This window comes from Spodoptera frugiperda, chromosome 23 (assembly GCF_023101765.2).
Source record: "Spodoptera frugiperda isolate SF20-4 chromosome 23, AGI-APGP_CSIRO_Sfru_2.0, whole genome shotgun sequence".
NCBI lineage: Eukaryota > Metazoa > Arthropoda > Insecta > Lepidoptera > Noctuidae > Spodoptera > Spodoptera frugiperda.
In genome coordinates this window covers 6,405,983-6,429,246 of record NC_064234.1, presented here as the reverse complement: position 1 = coordinate 6,429,246, position 23,264 = coordinate 6,405,983, and the positions used below count along the sequence as shown (strand labels likewise).

Here is a 23,264-nt window from a genome sequence, read left to right as displayed (position 1 = left end):
ATTACATTGGTGCAGGTATAAAATATTTAATTTTATTTTTTTAAATTTTTTATTAATTTTTTTTTTTAATTTTTAATTAATTTTTTTATTTTTGTTAATACGAAAAAATTATATCTTTCAATATTTTCTTTCAGTGCGATTTCGTTTGAGACCCCATCCCAGTATATTTGCAGACTTTATTCGGTTAATCTCCCGCTTACGTTACTTTCACCGCCCATAACTTTAAAACGGCTCAACCAATTTTCATCAAACATGTCTAAGAACACTTGCAGATAAGTCCCCTTTAATACGAAAAAAACTAAATTGAAATCACTGCATCCGTTCGGGAGTTATGATGCCACAGACAGACAGACAGACAGACAGACACGTCAAACTTATAACACCCCTCTTTTTGCGTCGGGGGTTAAAAATCCAATTCCAGATTTTATATTTTAAAATTTCTCTAACTACAAACAACATTCGCATAGACAATAAACGTGTACAAGCGAAGCAATGCTCTTTGAAATGCACGCGATTCATAGAAGCTGGGTAAACTGCATTGTACTCTACTTTTCCGATAGAGCTGTGGTAAACGTTTGCGGATAAAGAGAATATCCGCACTTTAATGTAAATCCTCAGTTCTTGACTACATGGCGACTAGTCGATACATTACGGACGCTATCAGAATATTGCTTGCTTGAACAATAGCCCCCACAATAAACCATTCACTCATAAAAGGGGTCGAGAGATACTAATTTCCATCTTCAACTTTGAGGCGATATTCGCAAAACTTTCAGTTTTCCTTTCAAGTTTCGAATTTGAAACAAACAATTTCTTGGTATAATACTTTTTTACTTACTTAATTGTTATTGCTTTTAAAGATCAAAGTGTAGTTATTTATATTTTCCAAATGGTAGCAAAGGCTTAGGTCTTACGATAACTAAAAATCTTGAGTCAAAGTAGAAATAACAAAAGATGAAGTCTGATAGTTCCTTTTACAAAATGTGTTACTTGTTTATAGTGATTTATTAAAAGCAAGCTCAGGTTGGAAATATTTTATTAATAAAGGGTAATTAATTCATGCTATTTCGGACTCGTACAGTTTTAGCGGTTTTCTGCTTACTTTAAACATTTTTGTTACAGTTGGTATTTAAAAATACTTATTTAAGGAAATATACATACAATTTCAAGAAAAAACATGTTCTGTAATGAATTATGGGAAGCACAAAAATAAATACCTCGTTTTATTTATATAATTTCGGTAGAATTCACCTACAGAAGATACAAGAATCCTAATAAAAAGAAGTTTAAATATTAAAGAGATCACATACCCAACTTACTGTGTAGAATCTCGTTTTTCACTTATAAGTTGAATGAACTCTGGTATTTCAAGCGCAATATTATGGTCTTATTAATCCGCTATAAGCTACAAGATTACTCAAGGTTACTTAAAAAATTATCTGTTGTTGAAATTCAGTATGTAATTCAGAAAAAGATCTGCGGGATAGCGCGAGAAAGTAGGTACATTATTATGCTAGTGTTGGCACATAGGTATCTAAATTTTCTTGGGGCAAAACCTTTAAAAGATTTACGGATATCATAGCAAGGAAAAACCTCACAACACGCAAACATCATATATAATTACGTACATAACTTCACGCCTGTCTTCCATGGGGGTAGGCAGAGACAATGGACCGCCAATTGCTACGACTCTTACATGCCTCTTTCGCTTCATCAAGAGTCATCAGTCTTTTCATGCATGCTTGTCGGTTAAAGGTACTTTTCATTTTGCTATGTTTTAACATATCACCAATCTGGTCTCTATAATATGTCCGTCTAGGGCGTCCTCTACCGACGGGCCCATTCATTTTCGCCTTGTATATTTCTTTCGTCTTTCGAATACCAAGTCGCAATAAATCTAATAATGCTTGACAAAATAAGATATATTGATAAAATAAGCAGCCATACTATGACTAATATTATCTCATATATCTATTGTTCCTCTTTATACTACAGACCGCTAAAATCCCAACTAAATAATTATAATCGTGGAATAAATAGTAGATTCATCAATTTATATTTAGAATTTTGGAGAAACCGTCAGCGGGCCGGATTTAAATTTTCACAAACCGGAGATGACCGGCAGGCCATAGTTTGTTCACCATTGCTCTATTCTAATTTCCGTCAGTCCGATTTAACCGCCACTACAATTTCGCAAATCGTTAAATCATTTAAATATATTAGATTAGGCTAATTTACTAAGATTTTTAGAATAAATATACACTGTAAGTCGTGATTTTTATGTTCCAATAAGATTAAGTCATCTGAAAGACTATATATGAAAACGTTTCTTAGTAGTTCCTAGCAAGAGTATTTATCTTAATTCGTTTAAGAAGTTATAGTAAGTAGGAAACTTGATTACTTTTCTCCAAGAAAACTAATAAACACCTCGCTACAATGCAAATAGAATTATCCAATAAACGGTCTTAATATAGCTGTATACAAAGTTATTTTTTCATAATTCACTTCTTTCTCATTACTGAGTTTCATCGTATTTGCTATCTTCTTTAATCTTCTGTTGTCTGTCGATCACGTCGCTAAAGTTAGTGCCAGCGTTAGTCAAGACGACCTATTTTCTGTCTACAATTGAATAATTTATCAAGATTGTCCCCTTAAGATTTAGACACAGTTTTAAGAACAAAATAAATAAATACACACACATTCAACGTCACGCCTTTTATCCCCGAAGGGGTAGGAAGAGGTACACATTACGACACATAATGTCGCTATACAATATATACCCACTTTTCACCATTTGTGTTATAAATCCTACGTAATAGGGGGTGAGCCTATTGCCATATGGCAGTGGCTAGTATATACTAGACACAATTCCGGACTCTGTGCTACTGCCGACAAATTTTCGAAAATCCAAAAAAAACCCAGTTATACTTTGCCCGACATGGGAATCGCACCCGAGACCCCTTGTTTGGCAGTCACACTTTTGACCACTCGACCAACGAGGCAGTCTAAATAAATATACTAACATAAATATACATTTTCAGCCAGAAAAGCAGTGCCTAGCGACGGAGGAGTCGTGTGCGCGGCGGTCCAGTCGCACGGACCGTACGACGCGCATGCTCCTAGCAGTGCTGGGTCTGTTCCTGTCCACTGAGGTACCTCAGGGTCTCTTGGGGCTGGCGAGTGCGTTGGCGCCAGACTTCTTCAAGAGCTGTTATAATATGTTTGGTAAGTGTTTTGTTTAACTGTATCTGTTTAGTATGAGTTTGCTTTATGCTTAAAGTAATCGAAACGAAACCGCGTTCGGCACTCTGATTTGCCGGCTCGAATAAACCAACCACTGACTAAAACCAACTATAGGTACATTACTGGTTTTCTGGTGAAAACAGAATCATCTAATGCTGATTAGTAATAAAAACCATAACTGTAGTTCTAATATCAAAGTTAGCGAAGTGGCTGTTTCAATTCATCCAGAGCACCTCTTTTAGTGAGGTTTACAAATTGTTATTAAATGTAAAATGAGTATAAGATATAATGCAGCAAACTTAATACAAAGGTTAGAAGTATCATATTGTACGAAATGTGTTATAAACAGCTGCTTCTTATTGCAACGAGAAATCCAATCATATACGTCAGTTAATTGTAGTGTTAATATAGGAAACAAACTTTATAACGCGCAGTCTGTTTTGATCGTTCACAAAATTAAACTTCATTTGTAATAACAAAATTGCGATACAAAATATAATTGGCTATTAAATTAAACCGAATGATTTATTGTTTACTCTCATATAATATAAACGCTATTTATTTATGGGGAAAAAAGAATATAACAAACGTACAAATATTTGTAATAAACAAAAGATACATACTATCATATACTATAATAGTATATCTATACCGTATCAGCTATCCACTTGCAGTTTCACATGACATTTAGAAGATTTTTCTCGACTAGCCATCCCGATTGTGTCGGAAAATCCCGATAAAAAGTAGCTAGTAACAAGCTACTTTATAAGTAAGCTTACTGGAAAAGCGAGCTTATTAAAATGAAAGGAAAGTACGAAATAGCATAATATTAGTAGATACAACATAGATAATATTATTCTCTGTTGGGTAAGCTTTGAATAACTTACTTTTTTGTTAATATCGAGTAGAAACAAAATATCTAAGTAAGTAGTATCGACAAGTTATCGTAATGCTGTAACAATAAAGAAACATATTTTCTTTTTATTATTATGAAGATAGTCAATCCTTACTAAATGTCGATGTGTATTTTTGTGGCTTTGTTTGTTTTCTTTTACGTCACAAAATATTGTTTGGTATAAATGTGATATGTATGTATTTATCTACTACGGAAAAAGTTGGTAAAATAGTCATTGCCATTGACATCTTTTATGTTAGTATGTAGGTTAGTATATGCCCACTGTGTTAATATTTTCACAGTTCCGCATTTGTTTAAATGCTAGTGTTTTCAATTAAAAAAGTTATCTTTCTTTTATTCAGCGGGCAAAGACGAAGTTAACGTATGCATAACAGCAAAGCAAGCGTAGTTACAAAGCGGTTGTTCATAGAAGAATACATTCTTAGATAACTTTTGTATAGGTTACTAGCAAACTCGGCGAACTCCGTTTCGCCACCAAACATTTTCCCTGGTTTCCTGCTTTTCTCTTGAAATTTTCCTAAATTTTCTTTGCTATAAACCTCACGGAGCCCTAAACCTTTCCAACGAATGCAAAACCGTGGAAATCGGTTCGTGCGTTCTGGAGTTATAGCGTCAGGAAGGATAACACGACTTATTTTTATATTATAGACTAGCTTTTGCCCGCGACTTCGTTCGCGTGGAATAGTGACTTCCGGCAAAGGAGATTGTCCAAAACTGGCTATTTTTGAACAGGCTGCTCAACAAAAATGTAATTTACCAATAATTTTATTTATATTTTAGTAAATGTCTGATCCTAATAACTTTGTATCAATTAGCAGTATAAAAAATCACATTTATTTTAGTATTTGTTATGATAACCAAGTCAGTTGACTTTGAATTTGACTTCAGTGCTGTCAATCTGTTGTGTTTTGCGTCAAAATGACAGATATTATTCGCTTTGTTCTTTTGCATTGTGAGTGTTGTTTTTCTAAGTCTTCAATGGATTCTGATTCTTCACTACTACTACCTACTATGGCTAACACATAAGAGGCGATGGTTCCTATACGATTGAATTATGCAGAAATACTGCCAGCAGCCTACTGGAAGGTTTCCCGCTCCCTTCAGTCAACTGCAGTTTATTGCGTGGGAAAATACATAGTAGACACATTAGTAGAAAAACATATTTTGTATAATATATTATATGAGAATAACACTGAAGGGAGGGCAGCTATAAAACAATATTGCTGCAACTGCATGGTGGGCCGTAGAACAGTAGATTGCTGTGCACATATAATGACTATTATTTGGTTTTTGAGCTGGGTACCAGGAAAATATTAATCCACCTGCCCAGTTGCTAGACCATATTTTAATTACATTTGAATCAGATTAATAAAGAATTTTAATAAAAAAATGTTTTATTTCATGCATAAACAGCTTCAATAAAATGTAAAAAAAAAACTAAATATAAATCTGGATACAAAACTAAGTTTGTATCTTCATTCTTACTGATATGAACTATTAAATCAAAGATATATTATTAGCTGAACTGCTTGTTCAAAAATAGCCAAAGTCCCATACAAATTGGTCAATCTCCTTTTGGTTTTAACCACATAGTTCCCGATCTCGCGGAATCTCTTCAAAAATGAGATGTAGGAGATATTCCAGGGAACTCTTCAAAAATCAACATAATGAGCTCTGCGTTTGAATTTAATAGATGTATACTCACTTAGGGCATTGAAAAAATAGTTTAAAAACGGACTTAAACTAAAGATTTTTGAAATAAAAACTATCCTATGTCCTTTCTAAGGTTCTAAACTATATCTGTACCAAATTTCAACCAAATCCGTCAAATAGTTACGGAGATTAATGGTATAAGCATAGAATAGTGTTCGACGTGATTCTTTAATTTGACATAACTTTTTTATTTATGAACCGATTGACATGAAACAAACACTAAATGTTAATTGAAGCCTACCACAATATATTCGTGAAAACCGCATCCAATTTGGATCAGCCGTTTCTGAGATTAGCGCGCATAGACGCACAGTCAAACAGACAAATAGACAAACAGACAAACAGACAAAAAAAAAGTTAATTACATTTTTGGGTTCGACATCGACATAACAATAACCCCTGCTATTTTTTTTATTTTTATTTTCAATGTACAGACAGCACTTTTCTACGATTTTATTATATGTATAGATATAAATAATATGACCAATGAACCCACTCCTAACCCTAGCTAGGGCATAAAGTACGATTTCTGATTTTGTCATACAGACATTTTACCTTAACAGGCATTTTACCACCCTGTAGTAATAATATTACACGGATATTTTATCATAATTTGATTTGAACAGTTACGACTGTTTGACAATAAATCTGGTTTAGGTTTCCAACCCTTAAACAAATACGAGTGAGCAGTAAAAATGTACTATTTTTATCGAACACTTACATATATTTATTTCCTTTTTATCTTTCAGGCTTTTCGGTTTCCTAAACTATTCGGTGGAATCGAATATTCTGGCGTTGTTTGTGAGAATTGTCTTCTTACTACAAGCCTTTAGATTATATCTTTTCGAGGAACAGGTGATAGGCACGCGATGGTGTGATATGTATAAGTTACTGATAAAAAGTTTGATTAATGGAAAAAAGTAACTTGTGACAGGTGACATGGTTCACACTAGTCATTGTTTTAATTAAATTAAAATAGAGTCAGGGAACGGCCCAAAAATATGTGAATAATTTTCATAATTCATTATTTGCGATATTAAATATTAAAACATCTGCCTCAACTAACAAAAAACTTTAAATTATGTTATACGCAAGTGAATATTTTATGACCCTACATTTCTGATTCATAAAAGGAGTACACTTGGGTAGGTGTGTAAATTATTTATGTGAATTAATTTCCATTAAATCTACGTTATCCCACGCAGAAACCGTCTGGTTAGCGAAACGGAGATTTCATAGATTAAGGGATCTTCCTACTTCCTACATTAATTGTTTCCTATATCTTAGAAGTACATAACACAATATTACATTGATTTTTCCCTAGAGGTGTATGAAATATAGCTAATTTTCGCCAGTCAAACGTCTAATCCTACAATGAAATACGGTCTGAATTTGTCCCTGGTGAATAGAAATAAACTTAGGTAGGGCTCGCAGCAAAACTGACGAATTGTAAGTAGTATTCCTAATTATCACGCCTTAGGGAAATACTGAGACTAGCTGTATAATTATTTAGGCAGTTTTAGCTATACATTTCTGTTATTGGACATTTTTGAATGGAAGATTGAAGACTGTTGATTTTGAAACATCCCTTGTAAAGACAAAGCATGTTTTAAAATCGTGACAGTCAACCATTGGAGTATGGTTCTCTTTCTATATTATCCACACTTGATTGGCGGATGATATTGCAGTTTCAGCTTGATCAGAGAGTACAGAATTTTTGCTTTCAACAAAGTTAGCTACTATGTTTAAAACAGAGCCAAGAGAACTTTATATTTTAACTTTGTTCTATTCAGGGCAATGACTTTGCATTTTATATTTTAATATCTTCATGTGTTTAAAATTTGCTTTACGAGTTTGCCAAATAACAAAGAACGCGATCCTTTATTAGTGCACATATAATTAATGAGAGCTCGTTAGCATGAAGATCATATTATTATTTACCTTTAAAAGTGTGTTTCGGTTTTTCTAAATAATTTAAATGTAATTTGAAGTTCGTTACCAGAGTATACTGATTTAATTTGAAAAGAGAGCTCATGAAAATTTGTTAATGGAACTTATAAATATTTCCTCAATCATAAATATTTGTTTTGGTTCAAAATGTAATAATGATATTGATATTTGATTGTATTTTCTCCGTGGATTTGTTGATATTTTATAATTAGTTGGGTTTAGGTTCTTTAATCATCAATTAAAGTATCAACACGATATAGTTACATTGAACAATATAACCATAAAAAATCAATTTGACTTATGATGATCGTCTCTTCAATACGGTGGGGTTTAAACATATTTCGAAGAAAACCGAATATTTATACCCTTTCTCCGAGTATATTGTTATACATAAGCGGATTATATTTTATACTAAAGTATTTATTTTAGGAACACGATTCATCTTCCATACAAAGTTGATGAGATTTTATGCAGGTGTGCGCAAGCCAGACAAAATATTTTTCGATTTTCGTATTTATTTATGCATGAAAGAAAATTGGAAGAAGGTATATCACTTGATAATATCCTTCCTATCTATTGTGCAGTCTCTTTTGCGCCTTGAGGCTTAAGTCATTCTGTCTCCTGCATTAAATTCTTCAAGGGAAGTGGAAACTATCGTTTTCTTTTTCTTCTCCTCTAATAATATCTTCTGATTTTTTCCTTGCGGGATCTAAGACAGTCATTCATGTCCCTGAAACGCACCGGACTTTAGTTTTACGGTGTCTTCATAGTTGTATCTACTATAGACCCTGGCTTACAGGACTTGTAGCGGTATTAGGAGCTTGTAGCGAGGTTGTCCTATTACAAAAAACCTTCTTATCTCGGTGAAATATTCATAGAATATATACGAAAATGTTATTTCTGTGTATTTAGGTTTTCCTTATCTGATATTCGTAAAAATGGTATGTATTACATAAATCGTGGAAATGCTTAACATAGTACGTGTGAGGTGGGATTGGTACACGGCTACATATCAAGATATAACGTCCAACTTATGATGGTCTCGCTTTGTACGATCTTTCAGTACATTCATCGGTTAGTTTATACTGGTTCGTATAGTTTGATGTGTATTACCTTGTATAAGTGTTAGACGCCCACGATATGCTGCTAATTGGTATCGCTGCCATATTGTGCTTTCAAAGGCAAAACTAATGAGGTTTGTGTATGATATGTACGTATTTTGATTAAATATGAAGATTTTCATTACACATAAGGCCCCTTATCTTCAAAGATCAGTGTTGAAGATGGAAATCAAAGCTTCAAAGGATTAACTGAGCAGAATATCTCGAATTTAATGTTTGCATCATTCAAATAATGAGGTTACTTGCAAAGCCATTTCATGACTTCATTAAAGTAATTACAGACATATTTAATTAATAGACATATTTAATTAATTAGGAATAAAAGTTCAATTATTTACTCGTTAAATATCTTTAAAAGGTCAGAATGGCCAAATAAAATGTGAATCTCGACTATAAGCATTAAATTTATTTTCTTTAAAGAGAATTAACATTTAAATTACCTGACGCCTCTAATCTTAAGTTTACGATCAGATAATTAAGACAAAGACTTATTTAAAACAAAAAAAAAAAAACAGAATAAGATTTAAAGATTTTAATGCTCGCATTATTTTATCGCAGAGATTAAGACAAATCAGATATGTTTATTTAAATTTCAATACAAAATTGAATAAGAAAATTAAGAGAAGTTTAACTCAACGAGATAGGCCTGGCAATGGCAACGCGTTAAATTAAATTTGGTATCATAACGTAATTATCAAAATTTTGTGTGTTGCAAGGGAAATGTCTGAAATCTGGGTCAATTACGAGTTGTCAAACTTAATTACGAGGAACATTAGGCTTCAGCGAGCTTACGTACTGTTCTGGAGTAAATAAAATGTCTGTCATTTTGCGAGAGTTGTACATCGTAAAATAAAATGACAAAGGCTGGAAGTAAAAGTCCTTAATCTAGCCCACATAATCCTATGTAGTTGCTGTTATCTACGTGACCCAAGATTTGTTATAGCGGCTGTGATCGTCAGCTTAGCTTTGAAATCTTAAGAAGATTTTACATTATCCTTGAAACAGAACAATGTTTGGGTATCATTTTACTCGATAAGTTAAGATAGCTTTGTGTATTACTTTGTGAAGTTTTCTTAGTAAGATCTCTTGACAGAGTTAATAATTCATCACAACATATTTAATGACATAATCATTGAATAGTCTTCTAAAAAGAAGTGTTACACACATCAACAGCATGTAAGTGGCCACTGCTGATCAGAAGCCTCTTCTCACAAAGGTTTGAGCATTAATCACACTGCTTGCTCAATGCGGGTTGGCAGTTCTTATTTCTAACCTATAGAAATAACGACAGCCTCAGAAAATTGTTGTATATGAAAGGATGAAAAAGAAAACATTTCTCTATACAACAATTTAGAAAAGGGCTCATAACTGTAATATTATTTTTAATATTGCCCCACACTAGGATTTTCTCCTGTGTTGTGGGTGCGTCTACAAACATACAATTCCAAAAACAATCAGACCCGAAGCAACCCGCCGCCCGTTGCACGGCAGCCAGTTACCCAGCCACCGTGTCAACAGTGCAGTCAAATTATATTATCATCAGATCACTCACAAGATGACTTCCAGATTGACCTTTGCATGATCAATAAATCATTTTAAACAACACCAAGAACTCTAATCGATCGATTCGAATCGATTGAGTCGATTCCCAAGTTCCATAATATATATTTTTTTTATATCAAACGGCTCCACGGTCGATCAACATCGTTGTTTTGATAATTCAAATCTGCCGCTAAAACCAACACAGCTGCCGAAACCATTGAGACGTGTCTGTCAACTTTATTTCTTTATACGAGTACCAAGAATATAAATAAAGCTTCGAATACCAACACCTGGAAAAACAACGACGCCCTTAAACATCCTCGAATATGTTTTTATTTCATGATTCAAGATCAGTTTTGTAGGATTCTTTATGAAGTACCTACTAGAATTGATTTGATATTGTCAATTAAGATTTTCCATTAGATAATCCATTCTTATATTATGAAAAATTCCATCCCTACATGAAAATATTTGTTATCATAAAAAATGTGGAATTTTTGGGTACACAATATGTAATGTGTTGCAAATTCTTATATTTTATATTGGGTTTCGGTTTTGATGGCTTTTTGGGAGTAAAATAATTAGAAGCCAAAATAAATACAATTTTCTTTACATTGTGCGTCTCTAAACTGTATATGAGTATAAAGTTACTTAAATAATATTAAAACATGATCTGACTTGGAATAAGGGTTACATTCTTTATTGAAGGAATTCTGTAATATTAAATAATGCTTATTAAATCATATACGATACTTATTTTATTAATCGACTTTAAAAATTAAGGAGGTTCTCTGTTTGACCTGTGTGTATTATGTTTTGTGCGCGATTATCTCACGAATGGCTGAACGGATTTTGATGCGGTTTTTAGAAAAGTCTAACACTTTTCTATATACACTAAGAAGCAGGTTTTAGTAATATAATAAAACTGATTTCAAAAAGAGGAGGTTGAAATCGGTTTTATTTAAACGTACCTAACCTAGTTCATTGAAAATTATAATCTTTTCCAACAGTATAAGAAAAATATATAACAGTATCTCTTAACCTGCGTACGTTATCATATCAGCTTTTTAAACGCGGTTTCGATAACCTTTCATAGTCTCTCTAATACTTAAATTTTCCAAAATAAATCCATCTTCATATTTTACAAAGCTGTTCACTGTAAATAACGAAAAGGGATAATAACACGCTCATTTATTTTTTTATCGATTTTATTCCCCTCTCGTGCGTGAAATTATATGTAAAAATAGCTACAAAACCAGGTGATAATATTAGCAGGTTAGTAAACAGGTCGCCTGTTGAAAGTATGTCAGATAATAATGTTTCATCCATAATTTTCCAGTTTAATCACCTCTTCACATATTATGTATAATATAAACAATATTACTGTAGCCCATCCTTCGAAGATATATATCTTCGAAGGATGGGCTGGGACAAAGGTCATTAAGTATTTATTTATTAGTATGCCGAATATATTTTATTTATTTTTATTTAGCCGTCATCGCCCTACTGCAGGGTAAAAGCAAATGTCAAATATATAACGTACCGTAAAAAGTTTTGATGTGACATGTTATATTTTGTTTTCTCAGACCTAAACTTTATTTTATGTATACCATTATTCTCAGAAATTAAACTTAACAGGTCCATAAAGGGTGCAAAGACTTATCGTTAACAACGCTATATATCAGACAACCTTCACTCTGAAGCAAATTGTAGATACCCCAACTTTTCATCAATTGTCATCAGTCTGAAATCATTAAGGGTGATAATATAAAACCAGGCTTTATTCCAGACATCATAATAAGTATTACTTGGAATTTACTGATACTTTATTTGAACTTTACATTCGACTCCATTGACACCCTTCTATATGCGCACCTTTTTAATCTTATCTTGTAAACCGCGGATGTGACATTATATGTATAGTGTATACAGCTTTTCCTAACCCCCTGAGGGTGGGATATTAATTTAAGTATTTTGACTAAACCTTAAAATTAAGTTTAATTTAACCACTAGATTATTATAGCCTCTGAATGTACACACGCAAGAAAAAACGCTTTAGACGCATGGCTTAAATGTATTGCATTCGTTTTTAATTACTTAACTGCGTTGCCCTCAGGAATATCTACTTCCAATTACAATATTTCTAACGAGATAACCATTATCAACTAGCATATGTCACGATCTCTATCTTTGTTACGAATGCGTGACGTCAAAAGATAATTTAATTTGAAAACTGTTACTTTGAAATATGAATGTGTGTGAAAAGGCCTGATGAAAACCACATGAAAAATGAGTTGTAGTGTATTTATTTGTTGATAAATAACTAGATCAAAAGAAGACTGCAAAAGAAAATAAAAAACATGGATTTTATTAGGAGTTAGTATATAAGGTACAATACTAAGATACGGTACTACAGCTCAAGATTATCCAGATTATTATGGCATATAATCTAGTCTACTAATTTCGAAGCCCAGATTTCTTAAACACTCAAAATAGGCAAACGATTAAAATCAAATAACGTTCAATTTTACTCCTGATTTACTTTTTTATAGATATTTTACGAAACTAATAATATTGTTTTGTTACAGGTGATTTAATGGACGTGTTAGCACTGTTCACATCATCAGTGAACTTCGTGCTATACTGCAGCATGAGTCGGCAGTTTCGGTGCACATTCGCCAGACTGGCACGAAGGATGCTGTCTGCCACTGAAGAACCAGCCAAGCTATCCAATAAGTTAGAACCGACCACGCAGGTATCTCAATGTTAGAACCTATAGTTTGTTTTCTGTGTTAAATGTTTGTATATACCGCTTTTGGTGTACTAATACTGCATATAGGTATATGTTGTCGACGGCAGAGTAGAATAGGTACCTACATATTTGTGATTAACCTCCTGCGGGTCTCAACTAAGGCAGAGTTAAGACGACTTAGTGACGTACATAACAGATACTAGAGACCAAGCATCAGCGATCTTTGATAAACCTGATCTTTTAAAATATGATTTCCAAATCGCCTGTTAAGCGAGGAGTATATGATAAACTCTTTCGTAGAAAAGGCTCTTGGTCCAGCATCTCCCACGCGCTGTTGATGTATATTCAAGTAAATGAAACCCATAGTGTGTTATCTCTGTTCAATATTTGTGAATACCACCTTTGGTCCTACTAACACAGAAAAGATACTGTGTGTTGACAAAATTACGTGGAAATGTTATGTATTTTGTTATTCTTATCTCTAATGATGTCATTAGTTGCTTTGAGTCGTTTGTGAACTTCATATTCTTTTGGTGTTCTGCTTATTTTAATAGGCTTCATTAAAATTTTGTCAATGTTGGTTATATTGTACTTAATACTTTTACTTACATGTTGCACGATGTGACGTTATGTTTTAATGCTTTATACACTTATTTATTTTTTGTGAAAGAGCATTTATGTGTCACTAACACCAAAATATATCATTGTTAATCATAATAAATCAATAAACTAAGGTTTCCAGTAACGTCTGTAGACATAGTAAGAGGATCCAGTAAACGTTTGAAGGAGCAAAAATTAAGCAATCTCATAAATGTTTTGTCGGTCAAGAGGTTTACTTAAGATTTCAGTTGACACTTCTTAAACACATTTGTCCGTCGCCCGTGGCTAGGGCAAGCAAATATGTCAAGTACATATCTCTAGAACAAACTTTAATCATTTCACAGGAATCACGTCTCTAAAGTCATAAGATGTTATCTTACCCAAACTTTAATGGCTTGCTTTGGAAAACAATATATTCGCAGCCCTATCTTAGGTCCAGTTTCGCATGAACAGTTAACTAAATAGATATTTGGTAATTATTTGTTATCTAGAACGTTTTAATAGTTTGGGTACGTGTACCTACTTCTACTAGATTTATGTATATACCTACGCATATAGGTATAGTCTAGATTCTGTAGGCAGTTAAGTGAATTATTTTAATCATAATAAATGTATGACATTAGATATTTTATATTTGCGTCTTATTTATAAGTATATGTGTTTTATTTTGAATCAAAGTCAAAGCATTTCTTTTAATTAATCCTTAATTAGGCACTTTAGAAACAGCAAATTGAATTGTTTGTCTTTCAGTGTAGCTTCAAATGGAAATTTCATAGAATCAATGAACTATGAATAAAAAAAAATAACCGAAGATTGTAATGTAGATATAGTACCTACCTACTATAAACAGATACTTTTCAATGTAGCTGTCTAGTTCATTTTTGTTTAAGATTTTAGTTTTTATAGTTTTTCTTTGATCAAGGTTTTATTAAAACTAAAAAATAAAGTATGTTGAAATTTTCCTAAAAGTTTACATTGAGTGCGTCTGAAATTATATTTCTAAGGTTAAAAACTTATTCATATCAAAATCTTGATAGCTTCTAAATTAATGTTTTTCTTCAAAGGTTTGAATGTCTATTATTATTTACTTATCAAAACTTGTGTCTAAACAATTGAAGACATCAGTTTCACTGACAAGTCAAAATACTGAATGTCAATGAACGTTGTTTGGAATTGAGCTCCATATTAAACATTTTCGTTGAAAAACATATTTTTACCTATAAATATTATAATTATAACGCGTGAAAATAGAAACTACAATAGATAAATTTTCAATTAATTTCCATTATTAAGTACAAATAAACAAAATGAATTAAGTTACAACAGAATTAATTCGATTCAATGAAATGCCTCGTTGCAATTTTCATATCAAATTCAAATTACATATTTGACACATTAGGTATTATGAGACAAAGCAGTTAAACATAATCTTTTTTTTTAAATATCAATTCTATGAGTGTATATTTAAAGTTTCTTTTACAAATAAAAGATAACAACAATAAATAAAAAAATTAACTGAAGTAAAATATAATTGAAATATTAAATCATTCCTACTCTCAGATACAAGGACACACGCTCATAAAACGAAGGCAATACAGTTCAAATTCGTAAATAAATTCTCAGAATAAACGGCAACCTTCGATCTTTAGATAGCAATGTTTTATAAAACAAAGATAATCCTGGCTTAGTATCCTCTTATTTATTTTGAGCTGCGCGCTTTGATTGTGTGTATAGTAAATGCTGCTTTATTTTGCAAATATGTGATCAATGAGAACGGAGTTATGGAAAATGTTCTGAGGATTTTCCGATTAATTTTGTTTTGCTGAGTAACTGTTAGTTAGATATAAATTATTGTCGACTTGTTTCCATCCGAATAGATTAAATTGTTTATGAAATTAGGATGAATTGGATATTTGGACATAACTGACGTGATGGTTAGGCTACTGGCTGCCGCACAACGCGTAGACTGTGCGATTCCGTACGGAGCATTTCTTTGTGTCCACAAATTGTTGTTTCGGGTCTGGGCGTCATATATACGTTTGTAAACACCCACGACACAGTGGAAAATCCCAGATTGGGGCGATGAAAAAATAACTTATAAAATATCCCCATATAATGGACAAGGTTTTCTTTCCAAAGAAAATACGCTTGAAAATAATTTAGTTTAGTGTCAAGATTTATTGCTTAAGTAGCCTTAATCAACTTCTGTCAATCCATTTCTACTAAATTAATTGATAAATGCAAATTCGTCAAACACTACTTAATACGATCTCCAATCAACACCTAAAATCTTGCTCCAGATGTGACCCATATTGTTCTAAAGACAATGAAATGTATAATTAGTCCCGAAATCTACCTCTAGCACTAGATGTCGCTGTCGTCATAACAAACAGTAATCAATGGCCAATATGATTGACAAATTGATCGATTTTGCAGCTTCAAAATAACTTTTATTTCTGCATTACTCAAACATCGATTTCCAAATTTCGTCTTTATGAATATATGAGTAAAGATATTTTTTTTTAATTACTAATGCCATGGTTGCTTGTTCTCAGGTCACCGGGCCACTATAGCGCCAAATTCCCGCCCTCATCAGGGTGGTAGAAGAGAGTATTATATAAATAACGATACAGGTAAGCTTACTAACTTCTTAATAAGTATTTTTGTGCAAGTCTTATGTTTTATTTTATATATGTCATCACGTACATTATTATATTACTGTGACCGCGAGTAGTTATTTGCTATAATATTTTATTTAATAGTAAAAGTTCAACGATTTTAAATAAAATGTTAAACACGAAAATATCATAAGGGATTGTCATGACACACCCCATGCCCTTTAGAGTAACTATCTAGTCGCTTCGGCTCCGAATATCCTAGAAAGAGTAAATATATGGATACTGGTACGGCAGACCATAAATAGACGAGAAAACAAGCCATTCATAAACATGTACATAAGATTGAAACCTCATATCGTTTCCTAATTAGCGAACTAGCTCTAAGCAACAGCTGTTGATTGAATTCCGACCTTAGAAACTCAGACGTCAGTACATCGACGCTGTATAATCGAATCCTACGATCCCAGTGTTTATAAAATATAGACATGTGGAAGGAACTGTGACTGACGTGTATACCATCAGTCCATATTTAGCGTAAACATCAATCATGGTAGTGCTTTGTACTGTTGCTACAGCGTATTCTCTCTGGAGCTAGTTTTATGTCAATGGTTAGGCTGGGTAACAGAGATTGATGCATCAGTTTTGATTTGCATGTAGTTTAATATTGAAAATAGAAACAGGGTTATTTGAAGTCTTGTATTGTTGAATTCGGTTGTCTGAAAAATGCAGTTGGTATACAACTAAACTACATATATACAATAATTCATATATGATTTATATAGTTTAGAATACACGAACTACACATATAATATTTGTCTCAACTGACAGCACAATGTTCTCACGTTTTAATGCGTTAAAATACGTAAACCTAACCAAAAATACCTACGTCTAAAGACTTGTCTAAGTGAACGATTTGTAACGCACGTAAATGTTTTTTAACAATTAGTGGCATGCCAAAATGGTGTTTAAAATTGCCATTGTAGCGAGGCACATGTGTAGGTAGTGTGTAAAATTTGACACTTTACACGTTTGGATCGACATGTTTAGCCACGCTTGACATAGTCGATAGTTTCGTAATTATTGTTTCTATAACATGTCACGCTGCGTGACGCAAGCTGTGTTACGCGACATGTTCTTAACCCTGTGTCGCATATATGTGACATATATTTCCATGTGCCTCTTACCGCTTGTGTCGTATTGCTGCGACAGAGAATATGCATTTACACAATTACACGATTGCTTCTTTTTTCAATTTACCGCGTGCTGGGGGTACGGTAATTGATATTTAACAGATTAATTATTATGTTATCGGCTTACTCACGTAATGTTTTGACGAGGACTCGACTAGTTTCAAGCCATGCTAGAGGCTCATCTTCATGAGCAGCTTTCCGCGACACACGACGCGGCGATTGTCGCGCTGCTGTGTGAGTAAGCCGATACCGTATGTCTCACGAAAGTTACAATAAAATGATATTTAACAGGGTGCTTAAAAGGTTAAATAAATAATGTAATTTAAAAAACTAAAAAAACCCGACTGCGTTTCTTCATTATATGAAAATGAAAAAACCCTAAAACAAGAAAGTCATCGTAAAATTAAAGCAGTCGGGACCCATTCTAAATATGAAGACTTAGTGAGGGCACACACGGCTTGCTTTCTAGAATGGGTCCCGACTGCTTTAATTTTACGATGACTTTCTTGTTTTAGGGTTTTTTCATTTTCATATAATGAAGAAACGCAGTCGGGTTTTTTAGTTTTTTAAATTACATTATTTTATTTTACTTTCTTTTAGTTTTATTATTTTTATGTTTTGATAATTATAGGTATCTAGTATCATTCTCACAGTAAATACGAATCAAACGACCCATATCAAGCTGAAATCCATCGAGTCGTTTAGGCTAGAGAGTGAACAATATTTGAATTTGGCGCCAATAATCCGTCATTTTGTTTTTTTATTATTTTGATATATCCAGTGTCAATCTCACAGTAAATACGAATCTAACGACCCCCATCAAGCTGACATACATCGAATCGTTCCGGCTAGAGAGTAAGCAATATTCAAATTTGGCGCCAAAAATCCGCCATTTTGTTTTTTTTACTATTTTGATATATCCAGTGTCACTCTCACAGTAAATACGAATCCAACGACACCTCTCAAGCCAAAATCCGTCAAGTCGTTTAGGCTGTAGAGCGTGCCAAACAATTATACATACATACATACATACATACATACATACATACATACATACATACATACACTCGAAAAACATAACCCTCCTTCTGGCGCAGTCGGGTAAAAACAGACGCCAGTAACACAAACTAAATATTTAAAAAAAGACAGAGCATTTAAAATTGATTGTTGGCTTAAAAATAATAATCATTTTGTCACATTTTGAGCACGTTTCTAAACAATAAAAAGAAATAGTCCTTTGTCTCTCTCTTGAATAAAAAACTTTTCGTACTTTTCAAGCTAATGCTGCTAATACCAATCACAGTTTTATTGTTACCAAATTATTACTTGAAACACAAAGTAATGTATGAATCTGATTTAGAATTAGATTTCCACTAATAACACGCAGCTAAATAAAATAACAACAGCTAAATAAATACATAATATTAATGTAATATGGTAAAAGAAACAAATTGATTGACATATCAAGGGTAAGTTCATTTCTACACGAAAATAAACACATTATGGTTTGGGTAAGAGTAAATTAGACGTAGTGGCTGGTTGTTTCGAAGTGGCTGGGTTCGATAACCACACATTACGATTGTTTTATTAGTTGACATGGTGAAATTCTTTAGTTATTTCTACTAGTAATGTCTTGTTTAAAAGACATAAATTATTTATTATTGTTAATTATACGATGACGCACGCTTGGTGATTAATGTTTAAACCTTCTACGTGCATAGGCTGTTGATGTGTAAGACAATCATGCATACAATTCGTAATTCGTCTTCTAGTAAAACAAATCAATTGCACCTAAAACACTAGCTCTGTATGAATGCTTTTAACCCGAGTAACAATAGCGGTAATGTACTTACTATCAATCCATTTTCTCACCTCTACCGATACGATCAATCATACGGTCTGCAGGATTTTCCTTTACACATTATATTCTTAGTATTAAATAGGTGTTTTAACATATTTGTTTTTACTTAATGCTAAGTTCCGATTAAAACTAAGGTTGTTTTCTAACAGTCATAATATCTGTCGTAATATAATATAGAGTGGCATTAACCATAAAATGATTCCTCTTCATATAGAGTGGATAAAACGTATCAATTTATAATACAATCATAAAATGTCTACATTCTTCGCGAAACTAGTAGGCTGTAGTTTTTTATCATAGACATTACATTAGACAAATAGCAATATATGGGCTCACAACTACGTCTATCTATCTAGATAAACGACAATACCTAATCCACTTAGCTCGAAAACAAGTACTTATTTATAGTTTCTTCCACAATTTTGAGATTCCAATCTTGCTAAAACCAATTTACTTTAATGAAACCTAACTCCGTATGGAAGACTTTAAGGTATTTGCTTTAACAATTTACGTGGGTCAAGCTTCTTATGAGAAATTTTGGCGACATTATTAAGTATTCTTTCCGAGTAACTATAAAGGTTGATTGGTCTTGTAAATGGGTATTTTCCGTATGGTCAAATTATTTTCAAATATTCAAATTGATTGAGTAATGGCTGATCATTTATTAAATATTGTGTCTCGATCACTTTAATCAGACATGAGATTACAAATTTTACGTTGCGCTCGGCTGCAGGTAGTAATGCTCTCTGATAAATCTGTTCTTTTAAAACACATCTCCAATCTGCCTGCCAAGTTTGGATATTATAGCAAATGGACCAGGTCCCTAGTGATACATTAGACGGTGACCTATGGTTGATGTGTTTTGGTAAAAGCAGTATGCTTTCATGAAATCATATTTATTTCCATGTTATCTTTACCTGAGCACACTTTTTTAACACAATGTGTTATTTAAAGTCAAAGTTTAATGTGCAAGTAGTGGACTAATATTATTGAAATATTGTATTGTACTGAACAAAGGGTCAGCCAAATTCAAAGTCAAAGTAGTTTAAAATCTAAAATGTTTAACAATACACGGGTTTGTCATATTTTTCATAGCTCACTTTATTTAGTTGTGCTCAACAAAAAGCATTCCTCTATTGGAACGATGTCTATTCAACTTTCCTTTGTAAAATCGAATAGCGCTCGCATGCTTACTGTCTATGCTACTGAAAACAAGTACCTTCTCATATAGAAATTGCCATTCGATAATGCTGAATTCCTGGTAGCATGTCATCATTTAAACATATGGCGTTTTCTCAATATTGTATCAACTTACTATGCTAATAGTAAAATGGGTCACTATTTTGATAATAAATATCGTGAGACATACTAAAATAACAAAAATCACGGTTTACTCACATATTATTAATGCATGATGAAGAGTCCCTCTGTGACTCAAAACTAGTAGATAGATATCAAATAACTTGTATTATCCTTTTATTATTCCATTTATTTCCTCACTCTCAAGTCAAGTCAATATATTCGTAGTATAAAGTTCAGTTAACGTATGTATTTCATTTTGACGTAATTTAAATCTTATTTCACAAGGAATATAGAACTTTGGTATAATCTTCCAGCATACATATTGAGCTTATATTCGCATAGCAAATTGCGTCGTAAGGTCTGAACAGACGGGAGACTTTGACCTTGACTTAAGTGACATTTTATTTTGTCAATATCTCCTAAACTGTATCGAATAACTCACGAAGGGGACTAGCGACTGAAATTAATGGCCGATCTTAAAGAGATCTTACAAAAATCTTTGGATTACGATCGATATTTGACATTATTTTTAAAGTGAGGCACTATTTGTCCGTAGCGCTGCGATGCGTCGTAGCTGCGTTGTTTTCTATCTATTTTTATGACGCCGATTCCCCATTACACCGTTGCGACGGCGCGACGAAACGCAGCGCTACTTATAGAATTTCTGTCAAACACTTCTGGATTAAGTTTAGTTATTATTTTCGATTGTAAGAGTAGTATAATACACTTATGTACAATCGGACTTATCAAAATTCCTCGTCTACTCAGGCCGCATTAAATATGAGCATATTTGGGCGACAGGCTTTGGAGTTAGTGAGAAAATGTCACGATATTAGCTTCTTTAGAACGGAGTGCGAAGTCTCCTGATATATTTACATCTGCTACAAAATATTCGGCCTACTGAGGCGGAATCTTATTTAGTGGGTATTAGGCTAACCCTTCGCCCACTATCACGCAATATATTTCACTCTCGGCTGTACAGATTCGAGAAAATTTCTACTATAAATAACGGTCGCGCTCAGCTAAACTTGAGACAAGAATCAAAGACACATAAATAAGTATGTGAAAATAATCTATCTTCTATCATGGAATAGTTTTCGAGCTTGACTAAGTAGTATTCACGGAAATATGTCTAAATGAAGTCTTGTATAATAATAATAACGTTACGTAAACATATCGCTTTTATTAATACTTTTTGAATTTGCATCTAGTACGAAAGCAGCTTAAATTGTCAAGCAATTTAATAGTAAAATGATGAAATAATGTGGCAATTAATGTGGACATAATCATTGACAACAGAATCTATATATTAATACGTGATGCAAAAACTTTGGACCGCTTTTTACGAAAATTGCGCGGACGTAGGAGCATAAAATTTGGTATACTTATAGTTTATGTGTAGGAGAAGTGCATTACGCTAATATTTTTCAAAAATAATGCTTATAAAGTACATTAAATCAATAAATAAAACATTACACACACATGCATAGTATCTGATCGTATTTGACAAAACGTCAAAATCGATAGACATTGCGATGATATTCTCACGTCTCATATGAATAGAGTTTTATAAAAGAGTTTGTTTGAGTTTGAGTTAAATAAAAATTATCCTTGAACGTATGTTAAGTGGTATTGTAAATTAAATCGTATATGGTTGAATTTCGACCACTAGGCGACCACTAGTCTGATTAAATCGGGAATGCTTTTGTAAACTGCCGCCACACATTATCGACTGTTTTGTCCTAAACATGCGGGCATATAATACAAACTATTTGAAATTATAATTACTTCCTATTATTAAACCTAAATAATTGAGTTATATAAATGTTGTTATATTAAAAAGATCGCTGTATTAAATATTAATATTTGATTTATACATAGTAAATACATACAAACTTATATACGTTAAAGTGCGAAGGGGATTTTTATACACTTCTACGAGTAAAACACGTTCATTTCGAGATTAACTCATGACATCGTGCTTAAACCCTCAACCGCCAAACAATAATCCGATTCGATAATCCAAATATACATATATAAGACAAATATACATACAAACATATACATATATAAGACTAAACATAATTCCGTAGCGTATTTAACTTCACTAGTTACACTGACCCGAAACAAAGTACGTAAAACAATATCCCCAGGCCAGTTTCCTTGTTTCAAATAGTTTTTTGAATTGTTAAAGCAACAGTTTCACATTGTTAACAAGTTTGAATTTCCCAATAATTTTGTCTCTGTATTTGTTCGACGTAGAAGTTGCCTCGTTTGATCTTTTTGTTATTAGTTATCGACTTTGAGAAGTATGGAAAATCGATTCGTACGATCTTATTCGCTTGTGTATTTTTGTGTTCGAAATGTTCTGTTTAAATGGATGAAGCATTGAAACTGGTAGTTCTTCTTTCCCTTTATTAATTTAGGTACTTAACAGACCATCTTATGGCGCAGAA

At 32.8% G+C, this 23,264-nt stretch overlaps 1 protein-coding gene across 3 annotated transcripts in view; it reads left to right on the top strand.

Annotated features, from left to right (window-relative positions):
* LOC118267191 (G-protein coupled receptor dmsr-1) overlaps positions 1–23,264 on the top strand; it is a 66,544-nt gene that overhangs the window by 32,702 nt on the left and 10,578 nt on the right. For 2 of the 3 annotated variants that reach the window (XM_050703315.1, XM_035581027.2), the window contains exons 3-5: positions 3,042–3,225; positions 13,074–13,250; positions 16,393–16,470. In XM_050703315.1, the coding sequence (XP_050559272.1) occupies positions 3,042–3,225; positions 13,074–13,250; positions 16,393–16,470 (439 nt within the window). The remainder of the gene's footprint in view (positions 1–3,041; positions 3,226–13,073; positions 13,251–16,392; positions 16,471–23,264) is intronic. The other variant, XR_004782929.2, reaches the window with a different exon arrangement.